Source organism: Bos javanicus, chromosome 1 (genome assembly GCF_032452875.1).
Source record: "Bos javanicus breed banteng chromosome 1, ARS-OSU_banteng_1.0, whole genome shotgun sequence".
In the NCBI taxonomy this organism is placed as follows: domain Eukaryota; kingdom Metazoa; phylum Chordata; class Mammalia; order Artiodactyla; family Bovidae; genus Bos; species Bos javanicus.
Genome location: NC_083868.1, coordinates 149363151 through 149381047, shown reverse-complemented (window position 1 = coordinate 149381047; position 17897 = coordinate 149363151). Strand labels below are relative to the sequence as shown.

The 17897-nt window shown below is 44.5% G+C and overlaps 1 protein-coding gene across 1 annotated transcript in view; it reads left to right on the top strand.

The window, feature by feature from the left end:
• The first annotated feature begins 8399 nt into the window (after nucleotides 1-8399).
• VPS26C (VPS26 endosomal protein sorting factor C) overlaps nucleotides 8400-17897 on the top strand; it is a 34394-nt gene continuing 24896 nt past the window's right edge. The window contains exon 1 of the mRNA XM_061424790.1: nucleotides 8400-8545. Within this exon, the coding sequence (XP_061280774.1) occupies nucleotides 8489-8545 (57 nt within the window). The 5' untranslated portion in view covers nucleotides 8400-8488. The remainder of the gene's footprint in view (nucleotides 8546-17897) is intronic.

The window sequence follows — 17897 nt, the reverse complement described above, 5'->3', positions numbered from 1 at the left end:
CTACTTATGTTATACCATTCACATTGCTATCATAAAAAAATGAAGATTTTTGCTTCACCCCTTACCTGCCGATATTGAATGTTTTTGTGTGAAATTAACCTATGAAATGGAAGATTCTTATTAGCATTTGTTCTTTTTAAATTGAAGTTAAACATTCTTGCATATGTCTGCTCACACTTAGTTTGCCCTTTTGCAAATGTTATTCATATCCTATGTTCTAGAGTTCTTATTGATTCGATAGTCCAAATTGTAAGAATGACCCCCAGTGACCTTAGTCTTTGTATAATTTCTTTGCTTTTCAGTGGGGTAGAAGTTAAGAATATGATAAAATATCACCCCCAGGATTATGTTGTTACATGACATGTCTGAAATTAAGAGATTTTAGTCATGTCACATAAAATAGATTGTCCAGGTGTGCCTAATTGTGTAACATAAGCCTTTTAAAAGCAGAAAAATTTCTCCAACTAGTAGGAGAAACAGAGTTCAAAGAGATTCAAAGTATGAAAAGGATTCGATGCACTGTTGCTGGCTTTGAAGATGGAGGGGTCCCCATGCAAGGACCAGAAAGAAACCTCTATGAGCTGAGATGGTCCCTGCTTATAGTCCTACAACCACAAGGAACTGAATTTGGCCAATAACCTGAATGAGCCTGGGAGTAGATGCTTCCAGAGCCTCCAGATAACAGCTCAGGCTAGCAGACACCTGAATTTCAACCTTGGGTGACTCTGAGCAGAGAGCCCAGTTGAGCCCACCGGGATCTTAATGACCAGCAGAACTGTGAGCTAGTAAATGGGTATTATTTCAAGTCCCTAGATTTGTGGTAATCTGTTACATAGCTATAGAAATCTAACACATCCTTTATTATCAAGATATGATTTTTGCTTATATTTATTACATGTCTTTCCCAATATGTTCTTTCCATTTTACTGTGGATTTTCTCCCTTCATGTCTAGTAAAAATTTATATGTATTACATTGATTCTTTTTTCTCTTTGTGATATTCTTTTATCAATCTCCATATTTAACCTAACCATACCAAAGTTTTAAAAATTCAGTTATATTTTCTAGCTTTTGTGTGGTTTAATTATTTTTGAATTAAAATGTTTTTTTTTCTTTTCCTTTTTACTGACCTAAAATATGTATCTGATCCATAATCAAAGTTCTATGGCATTCCATGGTACATTCAGAGAGATCTGACTTCAATCCCTGTTTTTCCCACCCTGTTGCATCTTTTCTCCTCATTGAAGTTAAACATTACTATTACTATTTGCTGAAGCTGAAGCTCCAATACTTTGGCTACCTGATGTGAACAACTGACTCATTGGAAAAGACCCTGATGCTGGGAAAGATTGAAGGCAGGAGGAGAAGGGGATGACAGAGGATGAGATGGTTAGATGGCATCACTGACTTGATGGACATGAGTTTGAGCAAGCTGTGGGAGTTGGTGAGGGACAGGGAGGCCTGCTATGCTGCAGACCATGGGGTCGCAAAGAGTCGGACACGACTAAGAGACAGAACTGATTATTATATCACAAACCATCTCAAAACTTCTTGGCTTAAAATAATAACTATTTTATTATTTCTCACAGTTCTGTGGGTTGACTGAGGCTCAGCCTAATATCATTTTTCTCTGGTCTTGCTTTGTGTCTTCATATGGCTGCAGTCAGATGGCAGTTCACCTGTGGGACACTCGGGGAAACAGCAGGAAGGCTGGTCTCAGAGCCCGGGGGCTCCTTGTAGCCCCTCAACATGGTCTCTCCACCAGGGTCTTGGGACTCCTTTTCTGGTTCCTAGAGCTCCCAAAGTCCACACGCAGAAGTTGCCAGGCCTTTTAAGGCTTAGGCCCAGAATTCCCACCTCATGCTTTATTATTTATTTACAGTTAAAGCAAGTCATATGTGAGAACACCTGTAAAATACAGCCTAGGTCTGCCCTTCCCACTTGCTAATTTCTTGCCGGGATTTTATACTCTTGCTTGGAAAATCCCATGGACGAAGGAGCCTTGTAGGCTGCAGTCCATGGGGTCGCTAAGAGTCGAACACAACTGAGCGACTTCACTTCCATGCATTGGAGAAGGAAATGGCAACCCACTCCAGTGTTCTTGCCTGGAGAATCCCAGGGACAGAGGAACCTGTTGGGCTGCCGTCTATGGGGTCGCACAGAGTCGGACGTGACTGAAACGACTTAGCAGCAGCAGCACCAAAGCGAGTCACATGTGCGGACACCTGTAAAATACAGCCTAGGTCTGCCCTTCCCACTTGCTAATTTCTTGCAGGGATTTTTCTGGCTATTCTCTATTATTAATTATTACAAATAAACTACATAATAAATCTGCCTGGCTCCAGGAATAAAGAGAAGATGGTATTTTTATTGGCACTGCTTTAAAATTGTAAATTAAGTAGAAGAAGATTAACATTTTGGTGATGTTGAACCTTCCTATCCAAGCCCATGATAGTTTTTTTCTTCCTTCAAATCTACTGGTAAATCTTTTGCAAGATATTACTAGTTTTCCTCACATAGATTTTTCATATTTTTTAAATGTATATGCCTGACTTGTTTATCATTTTCTGAGCTCTTTAATCCTGATATGGCTTTTTGGAGAGGATGGGATAAGAGGACTTATGGGGAGATAGCAAAATCTAAATAAATTTTTCTTATAAATATCAAGTCATTTAGCCTAATATCATTTACTGAATAATCCTCTGGTCTCTACAGATTTGTGATAACTCTTTTACCATATGTTAAAATATTATATACTAATAGAGTATATAATATAGTAGTATTATATACTAATACATTGGATCCATTCTGAGCTATCCCATTCAATAGATCTTAGGACAGAATGATGTGGTTTAACTCTTACAGCTTTATTATGTTTTGTGCTAAGTAGGGCTCTTTTCCCTACAATTAACTTTTTAAAATATCTTGGCTCTATTTATTTATTTTTACTTTTTTAATTTACTTTTTTAATGCCATGTGGCATGTGGGATCTTAGTTCCCCAACCAGGGATCATACCTGAGCCTCCTGCATTGGAAGGGCAGAGTCTTAACCACTGGATTGATAGGGAAGTCCCCCTATAATTAACTTTTTAAAAAAGATAAATCATTTTTTAGTGTTCATTATTTTTTCAGAAGAATTTTAACATAGGTTCATTAAATTTCCTCATTAAAAAGTGTATTGAGAGGAATGAATTAAACCTAAAATTTAGTTTTTATAAGACTGGACATTTTAAAGTATTTAGATTTCCTATTCAGAAATACTATACATCTCTCCATTTTTCAAAATACATATATCTTAATTAAGCCTTATAGCTTCATTCATGTAACTCAAGTGTGTATTACAAGTATTTTAGATTCTTATTGCTATTGAGAATATAATCCCTATTTTCATTTTACTAACTGCTTATTGGTGTTAAGTAGAAATGCCTATTGATTTTTTAATATGTAGCTGTTTGAAAATTTACAGGCACAACATATAAATGGCCAGAAAAGTGACAGCCTTCATTTCTCTATAAATTAACCCAGTTTAGCTCTCTAGCAATCATTTCTACTGAGGATGGAAAAAAAATCAGTCTCACTATTCAGCTGGAACTCAGCTGACAGTGTCTTACCTTTTCCCTTCACATTCTCATCTCCCTCTCACCTTCCTGCTGAAGTATTCTACCTGGGATGAGAGAGGCATGAGTTCAAAAACACCCTGCACCCCAAAACCCAGAAATACAGATCACTGGAACAGGAAAGAAAGTCCAGAGATAAACCCACACATCTAATCTATGACAAAGGAAACAAGAACACACAACGGAGAAAAGACAGTCTCTTCAATAAGCGCTGCTGGGAAAACTGGACAGCTACACATGAAGGAGTGAAATTAGGGGCTTCCCTCGTGGCTCAGCGGTAAAGAATGTGTCTGCCAGTGCAGGAGACTAGGGTTCGATCCCTGGTCTGGGAAGATCCCACATGCCACAGAGCAACTAAATCCATGCACCATAACTGCTGAGCCTGTGCTGTAGAGTCTGGGAGCCACACGACTGAGCCTGAGCACGCTAGAGCCTGTGCTCCACAAGAGAAGCCAGCGCAATGAGAAGCACCTCATCACACTCCACAAGGGATTAGATCTCACTTGTCACAACTAGAGAAAAGCCCCCACAGCTACAAAGACTCAGGACAGCCAAAGTAAAATAACTTAAAAAAACTTTATGTGTTTTTTTTTTTTTAAAAGTGAAATTAGAAGACACTATACATAAAAAGAAACTCAAAATGGATTAAAGACCTAAATGTATGGCTGGATACTACAAAACTTACAGAGGAAAACATGGGCAGGACACTCTGACATTAAGTGCAGCAAGATCTTTTTTGACCCACCTTCTAAGAGTAATGAAAATAAAAACAAAAAATGAACAAATGGGACCTAATTAAACTTAAAAATCTTTTGTACAGCAAAGGAAACCATAAACAAAATGAAAAGACAACTCTCAGGATGGGAGAAAATACTTGCAAATGAAGCAACTGACAAGGGATTAATCTCCAAAATATACAAACAGCTCATACAGCTCCATATTGAAAAAGCAAACAACCCAATAAAGAGTCTTAACCACTCTACCACCAGGAAAGTTCCTATATCCCTAAATATTTATGTGGTATATATTTTTTTTACTAAAAAACTTTCCAGGTGGCGCAGTGATAAAGAATCCACCTGCCAATGCAGGAGACGCAGGAGCCACAGGTTCAATCCCTGGGTGGGGAAGATCCCCTGGAGGAGGGCATGGCAACTCACTCCAGCATTCTTGTCTGGAGGATTCCAGGGACAGAGGAGCCTGGCGGGCTACAATCCATGGGGTCACACAGTTAAAGGCAGAGCCCAATTCCCCTTCCTTCTAGTATGGGCTGGATTTAGTGACTCTCTTCTAGTGGACAGAAGAAATGTTAATAAGAGAAGTCAGGCCACACAAGCCACTCTAGCTCCCTGCTTGCTCTCCCAGTGGGATCATCTGTTCTGGGAGAAGTTAGTTGTATGGGCTCCCTAGCCGCCTATGGAGAGTCCTACCTGAGGAGGCCTCCAGCCCACAGCCACGTGAGGGAGCCATCTTGGATCTTCCAGCCTTCGTGAAGTCTTCAGGTGACTGTGGCCCTGACGTCACCACTTCTACCACCTGAGACTTTGAGCCAGAACAACCTAATGAAGCTGCTCCTAAGTTCATGACCCACCTTAAACTACTAACTGTTGGGGTAATTGGTTATGTACAGTCGATATTAATACAGGGAGGTTTGGAGCTGGAACTGTCCCAAACTGGGGTGAGGGAAAGAGGTCTTTATACCCTAAATTGACTAGTTGTTACATATGGGCTGTCCCTGCCACCATCCAAGGGACCACGACTCTGGGGAAAGCAGTTTTCTTCAAATGAGAGTAAGTTTTGAAGAGTGACTTAAATGAGAAATGCTGAGAGCAATACTCTAAGTCTGGGAACATGTCCTTCAGTCCTGAAAGAAGGGTCTGAGCAGAGCATCACAGCGTCCACTAAAAGATGTTCAGTGAGCTCTCTCCTCTAGCCCCAGACAGGCACTAAGGTCACGGCTGAAAATAACACCTTACCCCACCTTCTAACAAAAGATGCCACAATCGGAGACAGACACATTCCCCAGGGATTAATAAAAGTTTCAGATCTGGCCCGGCTTCCATGAAATACTTTCTCAATCCTCTCCACAGTTTATATAGGAAGGCAGGAGAAGGAATCAAAGGAGGTGGCTGGCCTTGTGCAGCACACAGAGTCTCTGGTGGAAGTGGTGTAGTGGGGGAGGCTCTAAGATAACCTCTCCTTGATACCAGTAGGGGCTACTGGCAGGAGAGGCGAGTGTTCTACTCCCTACTTGCAAACCTGTCTAGGCAGCATTCTTGATTAATTGCCTGTATTTCAAAAGGCAGGAAGATGATTGAAGGGAGATGGCAGGGTGGAAACCAGAGACCACGGGACAGCTTCCAGTCTGGTCCTTTTGTGTGGCAAGGATGTGTGTTTCTCAAGAGTCAGGGGGACTCAGTGGCAGATAAATGGTCTCTGGCTGTCTTGCTGGACCCTTCCCAAGAAGACTCATATCCTGCTGGGAGTTGGCAGTGGGGTGATGGTAAAGATCAAGCCGGAAGTAGATCTTCCATGAAATCATACAGAGGACAAGGCCCATCAGGCCTTCCCATTTCCATGAAAGAAGTTTCAACAAGGGCCAGTTATCCAGAGAAGCAGGGATCCACTAAGAAAGAATTCTAGCAATGTAAAGTTAGACATTTGCCTCAACAGAGAAGCCAGACCTTGAAAAGATGCTAAGAGTCTGAGAGCCAGAACCATGACTTGTACCTTTATACCCTCAGAATCTAGGGTTCCACTCAAGCCGGGAGATTGACACTTTGACAGGGTCTGATGTTCAGTAACTGAAATCGACCAGAAGGTCATGGTGTCACCTAAGGAGTGCTTAAGGGATAGAAGAGATTCAAAAGAGCAGTGACTGGAGGAAAAAAAAAAAAAGACTGTTCTTTTCGGAAGCCATCACACTGAGAGGAGTTTAACAAACTGATTATACTGATAATTGCTGGAACTAGAGCACTTTTTGGCACCCCACTCCACTACTCTTGCCTGGAAAATCCCATGGTCGGAGGAAGGAGTCGGTCATGACTGAGCGACTTCACTTTCCCTTTTCACTTTCATGCATTGGAGAAGGAAATGGCAACCCACTCCAGTGTTCTTGCCTGGAGAATCCCAGGGATGGGGGAGCCTGGTGGGCTGCCGTCTATGGGGTCGCACAGAGTCGGACACGACTGAAGCGACTTGGCAGCAGCAGCAGCAGCAGTATTCGGTGAAGATCGTGTTCAACCGACACAGATGAGTGAAATACAGTACACTTGTCCTCTATGAACCAGAAATGTTGAGTTGCGATAAAGCAGGTTTGCTGAAGCAAACAAGTCTAGAATGTGTATCCCTTTGATTTCCTGTACTGTCTACTGGGATTAACGTTTTACCATTTGGAAATGATGGGTGAGACTAGCAGAGAAGGACCCACTTCTTGAATTGCAAATAGACTAGACAGTGATTAGTAAGTCCCTAATCAATTGTTTTTAGAATTGCTGAGTTTGAGCTGCAAGGGAAGTTACCCTAGACCGCAACGGAAGCCGTTGGGGGCAGAGAGGAGCTGAAAACTGAGATCTGAACATTGGGAAATACCTGTTATCAACCTTCAAAAGCAACTGTAGCTATAGCACCATCACGGTTGTCCTAGAAAACACCTTACATTCTCATGAGAAGTACTCGTGAGAGTGAGTCAGGAAACCGTTTTAAAGAAAAACTCTCACATAATCCTAAAAGTAACGCACTTTAAGAAAAAAAGAAAATCGGAATCTCAGAGTCTTAAAAATCAAAAAGCACTTCCTCGCTGTATTAAGTCAGGGGGCATAACAATTAAAAATATGCCTCTCTTATTGGAAAGTCCCCTGTTTAAAACCTTGACAAGGAATTTTATTTCAATAAAAGTAGTCGGCTGCTCCGCCTGGAAGCAGTCCTTCCGGAAAGCCATACGTCTCTTGTGTCCAGGTGAGTGGGCTCTTGCTGAGAATAAAAAGACTAGGTAGGACCCTCTCAGTTTCGAGGTTATACATTTCCACGCACCGCCGAGACGCGGGGCCTACGATCCGCGCCTCTTCACACTCTGCTCACGAATATGAATATTCAACGCCTCGTCCCAGGGCGCGCGTCGGTGAAAGTACCCACAAGCCCCCGCGGCCCGGCGGGGCGGGGCCAGGCCGCCCGCGCTCCCTCAAGACCTTGGTGCCCGCCGGCGCGGGGTGTCGGGGAAGCCCGCCCATCAGCGCTTTGCAGGTCGGGGAGCGCGGGGCTGTGGAAAGGGCAGGGAAGACCGCCTCGCCGAGGACGGACACAAAGCCTATGTCCTCAGCGCCGCTGGAAGAAAGCGGGAGGGTGGGAGGACTAGAGGCAACTAGAGGAAGGGATTAGAAGAGAAGGCAGTCTCCATTATCACCTCCTTGAAGGCAACGCAATACCGTAGCGCCGCTTCGCGCCGCACAGCCTGATGGGAGCCTCAGCCTGCGGGCACAGGCTGCGCCCTCGGCGCGTCCCGGCCCCGCCCCCCCGCGGGGCACGCCGGGAGAGCCGAGTTTACTCCCTCCCCCTGGTCAACGGGCGAGAAGAGGCATTTCCGGCGTCAAGAGTGGTCTTTACGGAAGGGGTGGGGTTTCCTCGTTCCCGCCCCTCACGCCCGGGGGAGGCCGGGCCAAGAGTGACAGTCCTCGACCCACGCTAAGGCCCGCCCCTGCGCCGGAAAGAAGAAGGGTGGGGGGAGGGGGAGAGTCGCACTGGCCGCGGGGGCAGGGTCACGTGACGCAGCTGCGGGCGGGGAGAAGGGGCGGGGCCCCGGGCGGAGAGGCGGGGCGAGCCCTCCCCGCCTTTCGATCACGCGCGGCAGGAAGTGGTGCGCGAAGCGGAGTATTCACGATGGGGACCACCCTGGACATTAAGATTAAAAGAGCGAACAAGGTTTATCACGCTGGGGTAAGTGGGGGGGTGGGGTGGGCCTTCAGGTTCTGTGGTCTCCCCGGGTCTGGCACACTTCGGAGTTTCCCTGGGCGGGTGCGTCCGGGTCAGGTGGGAGCAGCCAGGTGCATCCTCCGCCAGGTGCGTCCCCCTCCAGGTGCATCTCGCTTGCGCGGCTGGCTGCTCTGCAGCGGCGTCCGCCGGGGTTGCCGCCGCGGTTGGGGGGCGTGCAGGGCCCCTGGGCTGCAGCGCGCAACCGTCTGGCCCCTTGGACATCCAGCCCGGCCGGGGGCTTGAGCTGTGACTTCGCACTGCGGTCCGAGGAGCTCAACCATCAGACTATCCTTTTCTCGCTTGTAAGAGGAATGCAAAGGTCTAGGGCCAGAAAGGCAGCTGTAACCTTGGAAGCAGAAATACACTCTGTAGGCCGAACAAAAGTTACTCGTTTTTCTGGTTTTGGGGACGGAAGGAATTGCATTTTAAAATGCAAATTAAAAATCTTAACGGTGCCATGAACAAGTTTTGTGCCATAGCCTCTTAATCTCCTCGGGCGCCAGTTTCCTTATTTGCCAAAGGAGAATGCAAGGTTTTTCTCCCTCTAACTCGGGCAGTCTCAACCCTTACTGTAACTAAATCAGAATCCATCGCTCTGGAATATACGCTGACCGGGGTTTCATACCTAGAGCCCCCTGTGATTCTGGCCGCTGTGCAGCCGGGTTGAAATCGCAGCCAACTCTCTTGAGTATGTGGAATAAAATTGAGAGGAGTGGTTGGTCACGTGAATGCAGCGAGGGCTCAAAAGGGATGCTTAAAGCCTTTGGGGGCAAGACCATTGAGGAAACTTCATGTTTACACAGATGCAAGATAATTTAGTCATCTCCAGATTATTAATTACAGAGGGAAGAAGCTACGTTTATAGTGCAGGAATCTGATAGTCCCTGTCCTAACCAAGACCTGCGGTGAACCACCTTACCGCCACAGTTGACGCGTTCTGGCACAATAATAGAGGATTCTGGTAGGGAGGACTGAAGACACGACCCAGCTGTGTGGTGTTCTGCCGAAAATGCCTAACTGCACTTAGTTCACAGGGAAATAGGCGTGTTCACAATTGAGAAACATTCTGTCCATTTATTGGCCTGGATTCTTCAAATGTGTCAGTGTCATTAAAAGGACAGGACTTTTTTTTTAAGATTCAAGAGATGACAGGGATATAACAACCAAATATGATACCTAATTTTTGATAAATTTGAATATGGGGTATATGTTAAATAAGAGCTTTAAATTCCCCCAGTCTAATGTTCATATTTCGGTTATGTGGGCAACTGCTCTACCTGCTGAAGTATTTAGGAGTGAAGTGTAATAATAACTAAATTTTAAATGGCCTGGTCATAAATTGTGTGTGTGTGTGCGCGCAGGCACATGCATGTGGGGAGAAAGAAAGCAACAGAGAAAGAAAGCCAACATACTAACAGTTGCTGACTCTGCTTGAAAGCCTTATGGGTCTAATTTGATGTCTTAAAAAAAAAAAAAAAGGCTTTATTGAGATCTAATACCATAAAATTCACTCTTTAAAGTGTATAATTGAGTGGTTTTAATATACTCAAGTTGTGCAACCATCACACCTGTCTAATCTTAGAACATTTTTATCACCCCCTCCCCAGAAGAAACACCACACCCAGAATCCATCATTCCTCATTCCCTCTCTCTCTTAGACCCAGGCAATCACAGACCTGTTTTCTGTCTCAATGGATTTGCCTGATTAGGACATGGTCATGTATATAGGATTGTATAGTCTGTGGTCTTTTGTGACTGACTTCTTTCACTTATGCATGAACTTTGAACACATTATGCTGTTGTAGCCGATATCAGTTCCTCATTTGTTTTCATGGCTCAGTAGTAGTCTGTTGTGTGGATACGTCACATTTTATTTATCATTCATCTGTTGATGGACATTTGGGTTGTTCTCACTTTTTGACTATTATGATTAAAGCTACTTTGAGCAGCATTAATCTAATACAGGTTTTTGTGTGAACATGTATTCCATTTCTCTTGGATATATACCTCAGAGTGGATTTGCTGGGTAATATGCTAACTTTGGCTCAGTGGTAAAGAACCCACCCATCAGTGCAAGAGATGCGGGTTCCCTGTCTGGGTCAGGAAGATCCCTGGGGAAGGAAATGACAACCCGCTCCAGTCTTCTTGCCTGGAAAACCTCATGGACAGAGGAGCCTGGCGGGCTGCAGTTCATGGGGTCGCAAAGGTTTGGGCGTGACTTAGTAACGCAACAATGCTAACTTTATATTAGGTATTTAAGGGCCTTCCAAACAGTTCTCTGAAGCACCTGCACAGTTTTACGTTCTTAGCGTTAGTGTGTGAGGGTTTCAGTTTTCTTGGTACTTCGTTTTCTCTTAACTTTTCTGTAGCTTGGAAAATACCAAAAGCAAGAATTGGGAGGACTTCCCTGGTGGTCCAACTGTTAAGATTCTGTGCTTCCACTGCAGGGGTCAAAGGTTCAATCCCTGGTCAGGGAACTAAGATCCCGCATGCTATACACAGCAGCCAAAAGGTAAAAAAATAAATGAATTTTAAAAAGGGGGGCGGGAGGCAGGGATAGGCAATATGTACATTTAGTTTTAGTACTTATTATTTTCATTCAAAAGGTAACACATTTTATTCCGAGATGTTACAGCAGCTGGGATGTTTTCTGTGTTTTAAAGTATGGTAGAAGTAGCAAAAGTTCAGTTCAGTTGCTCAGTTCTGTCCGACTCTTTGTGACCCCATGAATCGCAGCACACCAGGCCTCCCTGTCCATCACCAACTCCTGGATTTTACTCAAACTCATGTCCATGGCGTCGATGATGCCATCCAACCATCTCCTCCTCTGTCGTCCCCTTCTCCTCCCGCCTTCAGTCTTGGCATCCGGGTCTTTTCCAAGGAGTCAGTTCTTCGTATCAGGTGGCCAGAGTACTGGAGTTTCATCTTCATCATCAGTCCTTCCTATAGATGGTGTATGCATTACTAATACCAGACATCAAAAATCAAGAGATGCTGTGAAACGGAAATTCCTCGGAACGTGGGCACCCGAGTCCGTTTCTGTGCTTTTCAGGCTCTTAGTTACTATGGAAGCATGTGAGAATGGTTTTGGTTCTGTGGACACCGAGAGCCTAAGTTATACTGGGGTTTTAAAATTGTCATTTAGGTGGTTTTCCTCGAAAAGGATGCTCATTCAAGGTGGTGGCGTTCGGTTTTTTCTCCCCCCACAAATCACAATTGAATCATTTTAAAAATATATGTATATAAACACAGGATTTTACAGAAGGCTGGGAAGTGAAAAGTCGGGTTCCTCCTCTTTCTGGCCCTTTTTCTGTCCTTGGAGGGATCCGTTGACTGTGTGTGTGCTTGTGCCAGACATTTCCCGTGAGCAGTAGTGGCACGTGTACGCAGACACGCATGCAGATGCAAAACTTAATCTTTTTGCTGAACCGTGTAGCCTGGCTGTGCACGCCTTTCCATATCATCACATCGTCATCAGTTCATTCTTTTTAGACTGTTAACTTAAAGCAGATTTATTCAATCCGTGTCTGTGGATCTCCTGATAGATGTAAACACACCGTCACCTGTGCTCCGGGGGTGTGTCTCTGTGGTAAGGGAGTGCAGAGGGAGGTGTAGTTGTTTGTGGGGGGTTGGGGGTGGGGGGCAGGGCCCTTCTGGAGCTTCATTGAGATGGTGAGGCTCCAACCTAGTGTTGAAAGCTAAGTGCTGGGCCGGGGTCTCCTTCCGCCCCACCCCCCACCCCGCCTCCCCCCCACCCTATTTGTTTCCAGCAGAAGAAAGACAACAGAAGCAAAGAGAGCAGGACCTGGGGGCCACTGGCAAAGCCATCCAAGTCCACAGACTGGCTTCTCTTATTCTTATTTCCCCACCTTCTGCAGCTGCTCATCCTCATCTCATTTGTCGGTGACTTTTTAAAGAGACTTTGCTCCTTTGTCTTTCCGGAATAAAATTTGTTTTCTTTTCCTTGGGTTTATTCCCCTCTTCTCATGTTTATTGTTTGTTTGTTTTCATATTTTAACTTCATAAATCCGGCTGTTTGGCTTACTAAATTGTGGCCCTTTTAAAAAAAGCAGGCCTTTTTTCCCCTAAGTGCACCTTCTCCAGATCTTAATTCTCATCTGGAGGATGAGTCTGAGCCTGCTCAGAGACTTTGTCGTGAGAATTAAAAGAGATAATGTTTGAAGATATTTACTACAGGTTCAGACCCAAGTGAAGTGAAAGTTGCTCAGTCATGTCCAGCTCTTTGTGACCCCATAGACTATACGGTCCATGGAATTCTCCAGACCAGGATACTGGAGTGGATAGCCTTTCCCTTCTCCAGGGGATCTTCCCAACCCAGGAATTGAACCCAGGCCTCCTGCATTGCAGACAGATTCTTTCCCAGCTGAGCTGTGAGGGAGGGGTCAGATGGTAGGTGGTGGTAGCACCAGGCTTTTCCATGACTTCAGAGTCACTGATGTAAGTCACACTGTTCATGCACCTCACAAATGGCATGGTCCGTGCTTGTCAGATGCAGTAGTGATTGCTGGATGTGTCCCCACTGCAAACTGGGTGTGACTTTGGCATCCCCATGTACTTCTTTGCTCAGTGCAGTAGGTGTGTTCTTGAACCAAAAGTTTGACTCAAATGCATTGTACATTACACTGTATTTTCAGTGTACTAGAGGAGCTTATTGCTTCAAAGAACCCTGTGGTAAATATTTTTGTAATGTAAATATGGTTCGTTTGTTTTTATAAATTCGAAATGTTTTACATTCTGAAATCCTGGCCCACATACTCATGAAAATGACACTGTTCAATATTATGGGTTGTGAAAAACATCAATGGGAGATTTACTGCCCAGCATAGCCAGGTTGCGGTGATGAGGAATTTGTGCACAGTGGGCTGATTACTGTTACTACAAGAACATCTAGGTTTGCATTTTGTCTTACTGGCTTTCATATAATTTCTTGTTTAAAAAAAAAAAGATTAAAGAGGAAAAATCCTTATTATGCCAGTTCATTATTTTGAAGAAAAATTGCAAAGCTAGGATGTTGTGGGAAAAGCCTCAGTATTCTGCTGGATTCTTGATACATTAATGGTCAGTTTTAGTGACTGCTGGTGCAGATCCTTGGGGTAGGACTTTGACCTAGGAGGAATGTCGGGATAATTTTGAGGGAGGTGTGAACCCTTTAAGGAACGCAGTTATCCAAACCTCAAGTGAGTCTTTTTTCTCACTAATTATCTAATACTCCCGAAAAGGCTTGTCTTCTCCATCGTATCCCAGCCCTTATGTAATGCATGAGAAGTATTTCAGAGTTACCAAGGCTGTTTGAACCCTGGGACGCAGCGAGAGTGCTCATTAGTGGCCCGTTTGGTGTTATTTGCAGCAAATTCTGTCCTGGCCCGAGGATTACTGATCAAGTTCCCTAACTTCAGATTATATTACAGAGCTCCAAAACAGTGTGGTACCGGCCCAAAAACAGAAATACAAACCAATGGACAGGACAGAACGCCCAGAAATAAACCCACACACATATGGTCAATTAATCTGTGACAAAGGAGGCAAGAATATTCAGTGCAGAAAACACAGTCTCTTTGATGAGTGGTGCTGGGGAAACTGGATTGCTACATGTAAAAGAATGAAATTAGAACATTTTCTAATATGATACCCAAAAATAAACTCAAAATGGATTAAAACCTCAATGTTAGATGGATACTATAAAACTAGAGGAAAACATAGGCAGAACACTCCTTGACGTAAATCTCTACAATATCTTTCTGGATCTATCTCCTAGAATAATGGAAATAAAAACAAAAATAAACAAATGGGACCTAATTAAACTTATAAGCTTTTGCACAGCAAAGAAAACCATTTACAAAAAAAAAAAAAAAAAACCTACAGAATGGGAGAAAATATTTGCAAATGATGTGAATAACAGATTCATCTCCAGAATATACAAACGTCTCATAGAGCTCAGTATCAAAAAACAACCCAACCAGAAAATGGGCAGAAGATCTAAATAGACATTTCTCCTCAAAAGGCACGTGAAAAGATGGTCAGCATTGCTAATTATTAGAAAAATTTGAATCAAAACTACAATGAGATTCTATCTCACACCAATCGGAATGGCCATCCTCAAAAAGTCTACAAGTAGCACACCTGGAGAGGGTGAGGAGAGACGGGAACCCTCCTACAGCATGGGTGGGATTGTAAACTGGCGCAGCCACGATGGAGAACAGCATGGAGGGTCCTCAGAAAACTAAAGATAGAGCTGTTCTGTGATCGAGCAGTCCCACTCCTGACCGTATATCCAGAGAAAACCATAATTTGAAAAGATGCATGCCCTCTCAATGTTCCTTGAGCACTATTCTCAATAAGACATGGAAGCCACCTAAATGTCCATCAACGGTGGTAGATATATAACTATGGAATACTGCTGCTGCTGCTGCTAAGTCACCTCAGTCGTGTCCGACTCTGTGCGACCCCAAAGACAGCAGCCCACCAGGCTCCTCTGTCCCATATATATATACTGCTGCTGCTGCTGCTAAGTCGATTCAGTCGTGCCCGACCCTGTGCGACCCCATAGACGGCAGCCCACCAGGCTCCCCCGTCCCTGGGATTCTCCAGGCAAGAACACTGGGGTGGGTTGCCATTGCCTTCTCCAATGCATGAAAGTGAAAAGTGAAAGTGAAGTCGCTCAGTCGTGTCCGACTCTTAGTGACCCCATGGACTGCAGCCCACCAGGCTCCTCCATCCATGGGATTTTCCAGGCAAGAGTACATGAGTGGGGTGCCATTGCCTTCTCCGATGGAATACTACTCAGGCATAAAAAGAGTGAAAGAATGCCATTTGTATAACATCAGTTCAGTTCAGCCACTCAGTCGTTTCTGACTCTTTGCAACCCCATGGACCGCAGCATGCCAGGCCTCCCTGTCCATCACCAACTCCTGGAGCTTACTCAAGCTCATGTCCATTGAGTTGGTGATGCCATCCAACTGTCTCATCCTCTGTCGTCCCCATCTCCTCCCGCCTTCAATCTTGCCCAGCATCAGGGTCTTTTCCAGTGAGTTGGTTCTTTGAATCAGGGGGCCAAAGTATTGGAGTTTCAGCTTCAACATCAGTCCTTCCAAAGAATATTCAGGACTGATTTCCTTGAGGATTGACTGGTTTGATCTCCTTGCAGTCCAAGGGACTCTCAAGAGTCTTCTCCAGCACCACAGTTCCAAAGCATCAATTCTTCGGTGCTCAGCTTTCTTCACAGTCCAACTCTCACATCCATACATGACTACTGGAAAAACCATAGCCTTGACTAAACGGACCTTTGTTGGCAAAGTAATGTCTCGCTGCTTTTTAATATGCTGTCTAGGTTGGTCATAACTTTCCTTCCAAGGAGTAAGTGTCTTTTAATTTCATGGCTGCAGTCACCATCTGCAGTGATTTTGGAGCCCCCCAAAATAAGAGTAACATGGATGGACCTAAAGACTATCATCTGAGTGAAGTAAGTCAGACAGAGACATATATCATGTGATACCACTTTTGTGTGGAATCTAGAAAAATGATACAAATGAACTTATTTACAAAGCAGACTCAGACAGAAAGCAAACCTATGGCTTTATGCAGAGGGATAAATTAGGAGTTTGGGATGAAAATATACATATATATAAAATAGATATTAATGACTACCAAAGACCTATTGTATAGTACAGGTAACTACTCAGTTAACTTGTAATAACCTATAATGGACGAGAATGTAAGAAAAGAATATATATGTGTAGCTGAATCACTTTATACCTGAAACTAAGACAACATTGTAAATCACTATATTTCAATAAAAATTTTTAAAAAATACTGTCTTTGTTTTTTTTTTATTGTCTATATGGAACAGACAGTCTACCCTTCATTCATACGCTGGAGAAAATTCAGGCTCAGAGAAACGGTGCTTTTCTCAAAGTGATGGAAATCATATCTTACCCTTCATCCCACAAACTACAGTGAATGTTTCCTCATAAACAGCTCAAGAAAATGAGCATTGTTTAGGATAAAGAGTCCACCCCCCTCCTTCCAGTTCTAAGCAATGAGACTTTTATTAAATGAAATCTTATCAAATTAGCTTTGTAATATATCAGTTTTAATAAATCTGCTGCTGTTTCAGTCGTGTCCGACTCTGCGACCCCATAGATTGCTGCCCACCAGGCTCCTCCTTCCCGGGGATTCTCCAGGCAGGGACTCTGGAGTGGGGTTAACAAATCTAATATCCATTAAAATAGTTCCTTTTATAAGCAGATAATAGAGCTTTTGCATTTGAAGTGACCCTGCCACCCTGCCCTCCCTGAGGCTTCCTCAGTTCGCTTCCTCAGTTCCCAGAGTGGCTGCTGAAGCATCGGCACACAGCAGGGGCCCACTGGTTCACAGTTTGCAAAGTGCTAGTTGTAGGATGTAACGGCCAGCCAAAGCCAACCAGGTTGAAGTTTCTTCGTATCAACCCATTTTAGTTTGTGTCGTGCCAAAACCTGCAGGCCCTGTTAACTTTTTTAATGCAGTACAGCGCAGCCAGGCTTAAAATGTTCTGCTTTTATTTACTGGAGGATTAAAGTAAAAAAAAAAACAACAACAAGGTAGCTCCCTACACCATACAGATTGTCGGCCCACAGTCCGCGATTACTGAGGTTAACTGGACTGACCATCCATGGGTAAATCACCTGCCAGTTTCCCTCTTGAGTCCTGCTTACCTGAGGTTCTTGGGCCAGGAGAGCCAGCAGAAGCTGGTGGGCTCTGTCCACCTCACTGTTCTCCCCGGGGTTTAAACGTACCCAGGGGAGGGCAGTAGGAGGTTGTCGGTAGCCTTTAACTCTTGATGGGACCCTGTACCTGATTTATCTTTTCTGACTGATGCTCAGAAGGGATTTCTGAGCTCAGAAAGGGCTCTCCCCTGAGGAGCTGGGAGGGTTACACCAGCTGTCCTCCCAGCTGTCCGGCAGGTTCTTTGGGTAACTTGGCGTCCGTGCTTTCTCGTGATGCCTGGGCTCCGTTCATCCTCACTACCCTGTCCCCCCTGTGGTGGTCTTACCCATGCTCACGGTTTCACTGTCAGACCGCAGCCATGTGAAGGACACAGATGGTAAAGGTGAAGGTAGCCACGTGAAAGTAGCTCAGATGGTAAAGAATCTGCCTGCTATGTGGAAGACCCGAGTTCGATCCCCTGGAGGAGGAAATGGCAGCCACTCCAGTATTCTCGCCTGGAGAATCCCATAGACAAAGGAGCCTGGTAGGCTACCTACCGTTCATGGGGTCACAGAGAGTCGGACACTGAGAGACTAACAGTTCCACAGCAGGC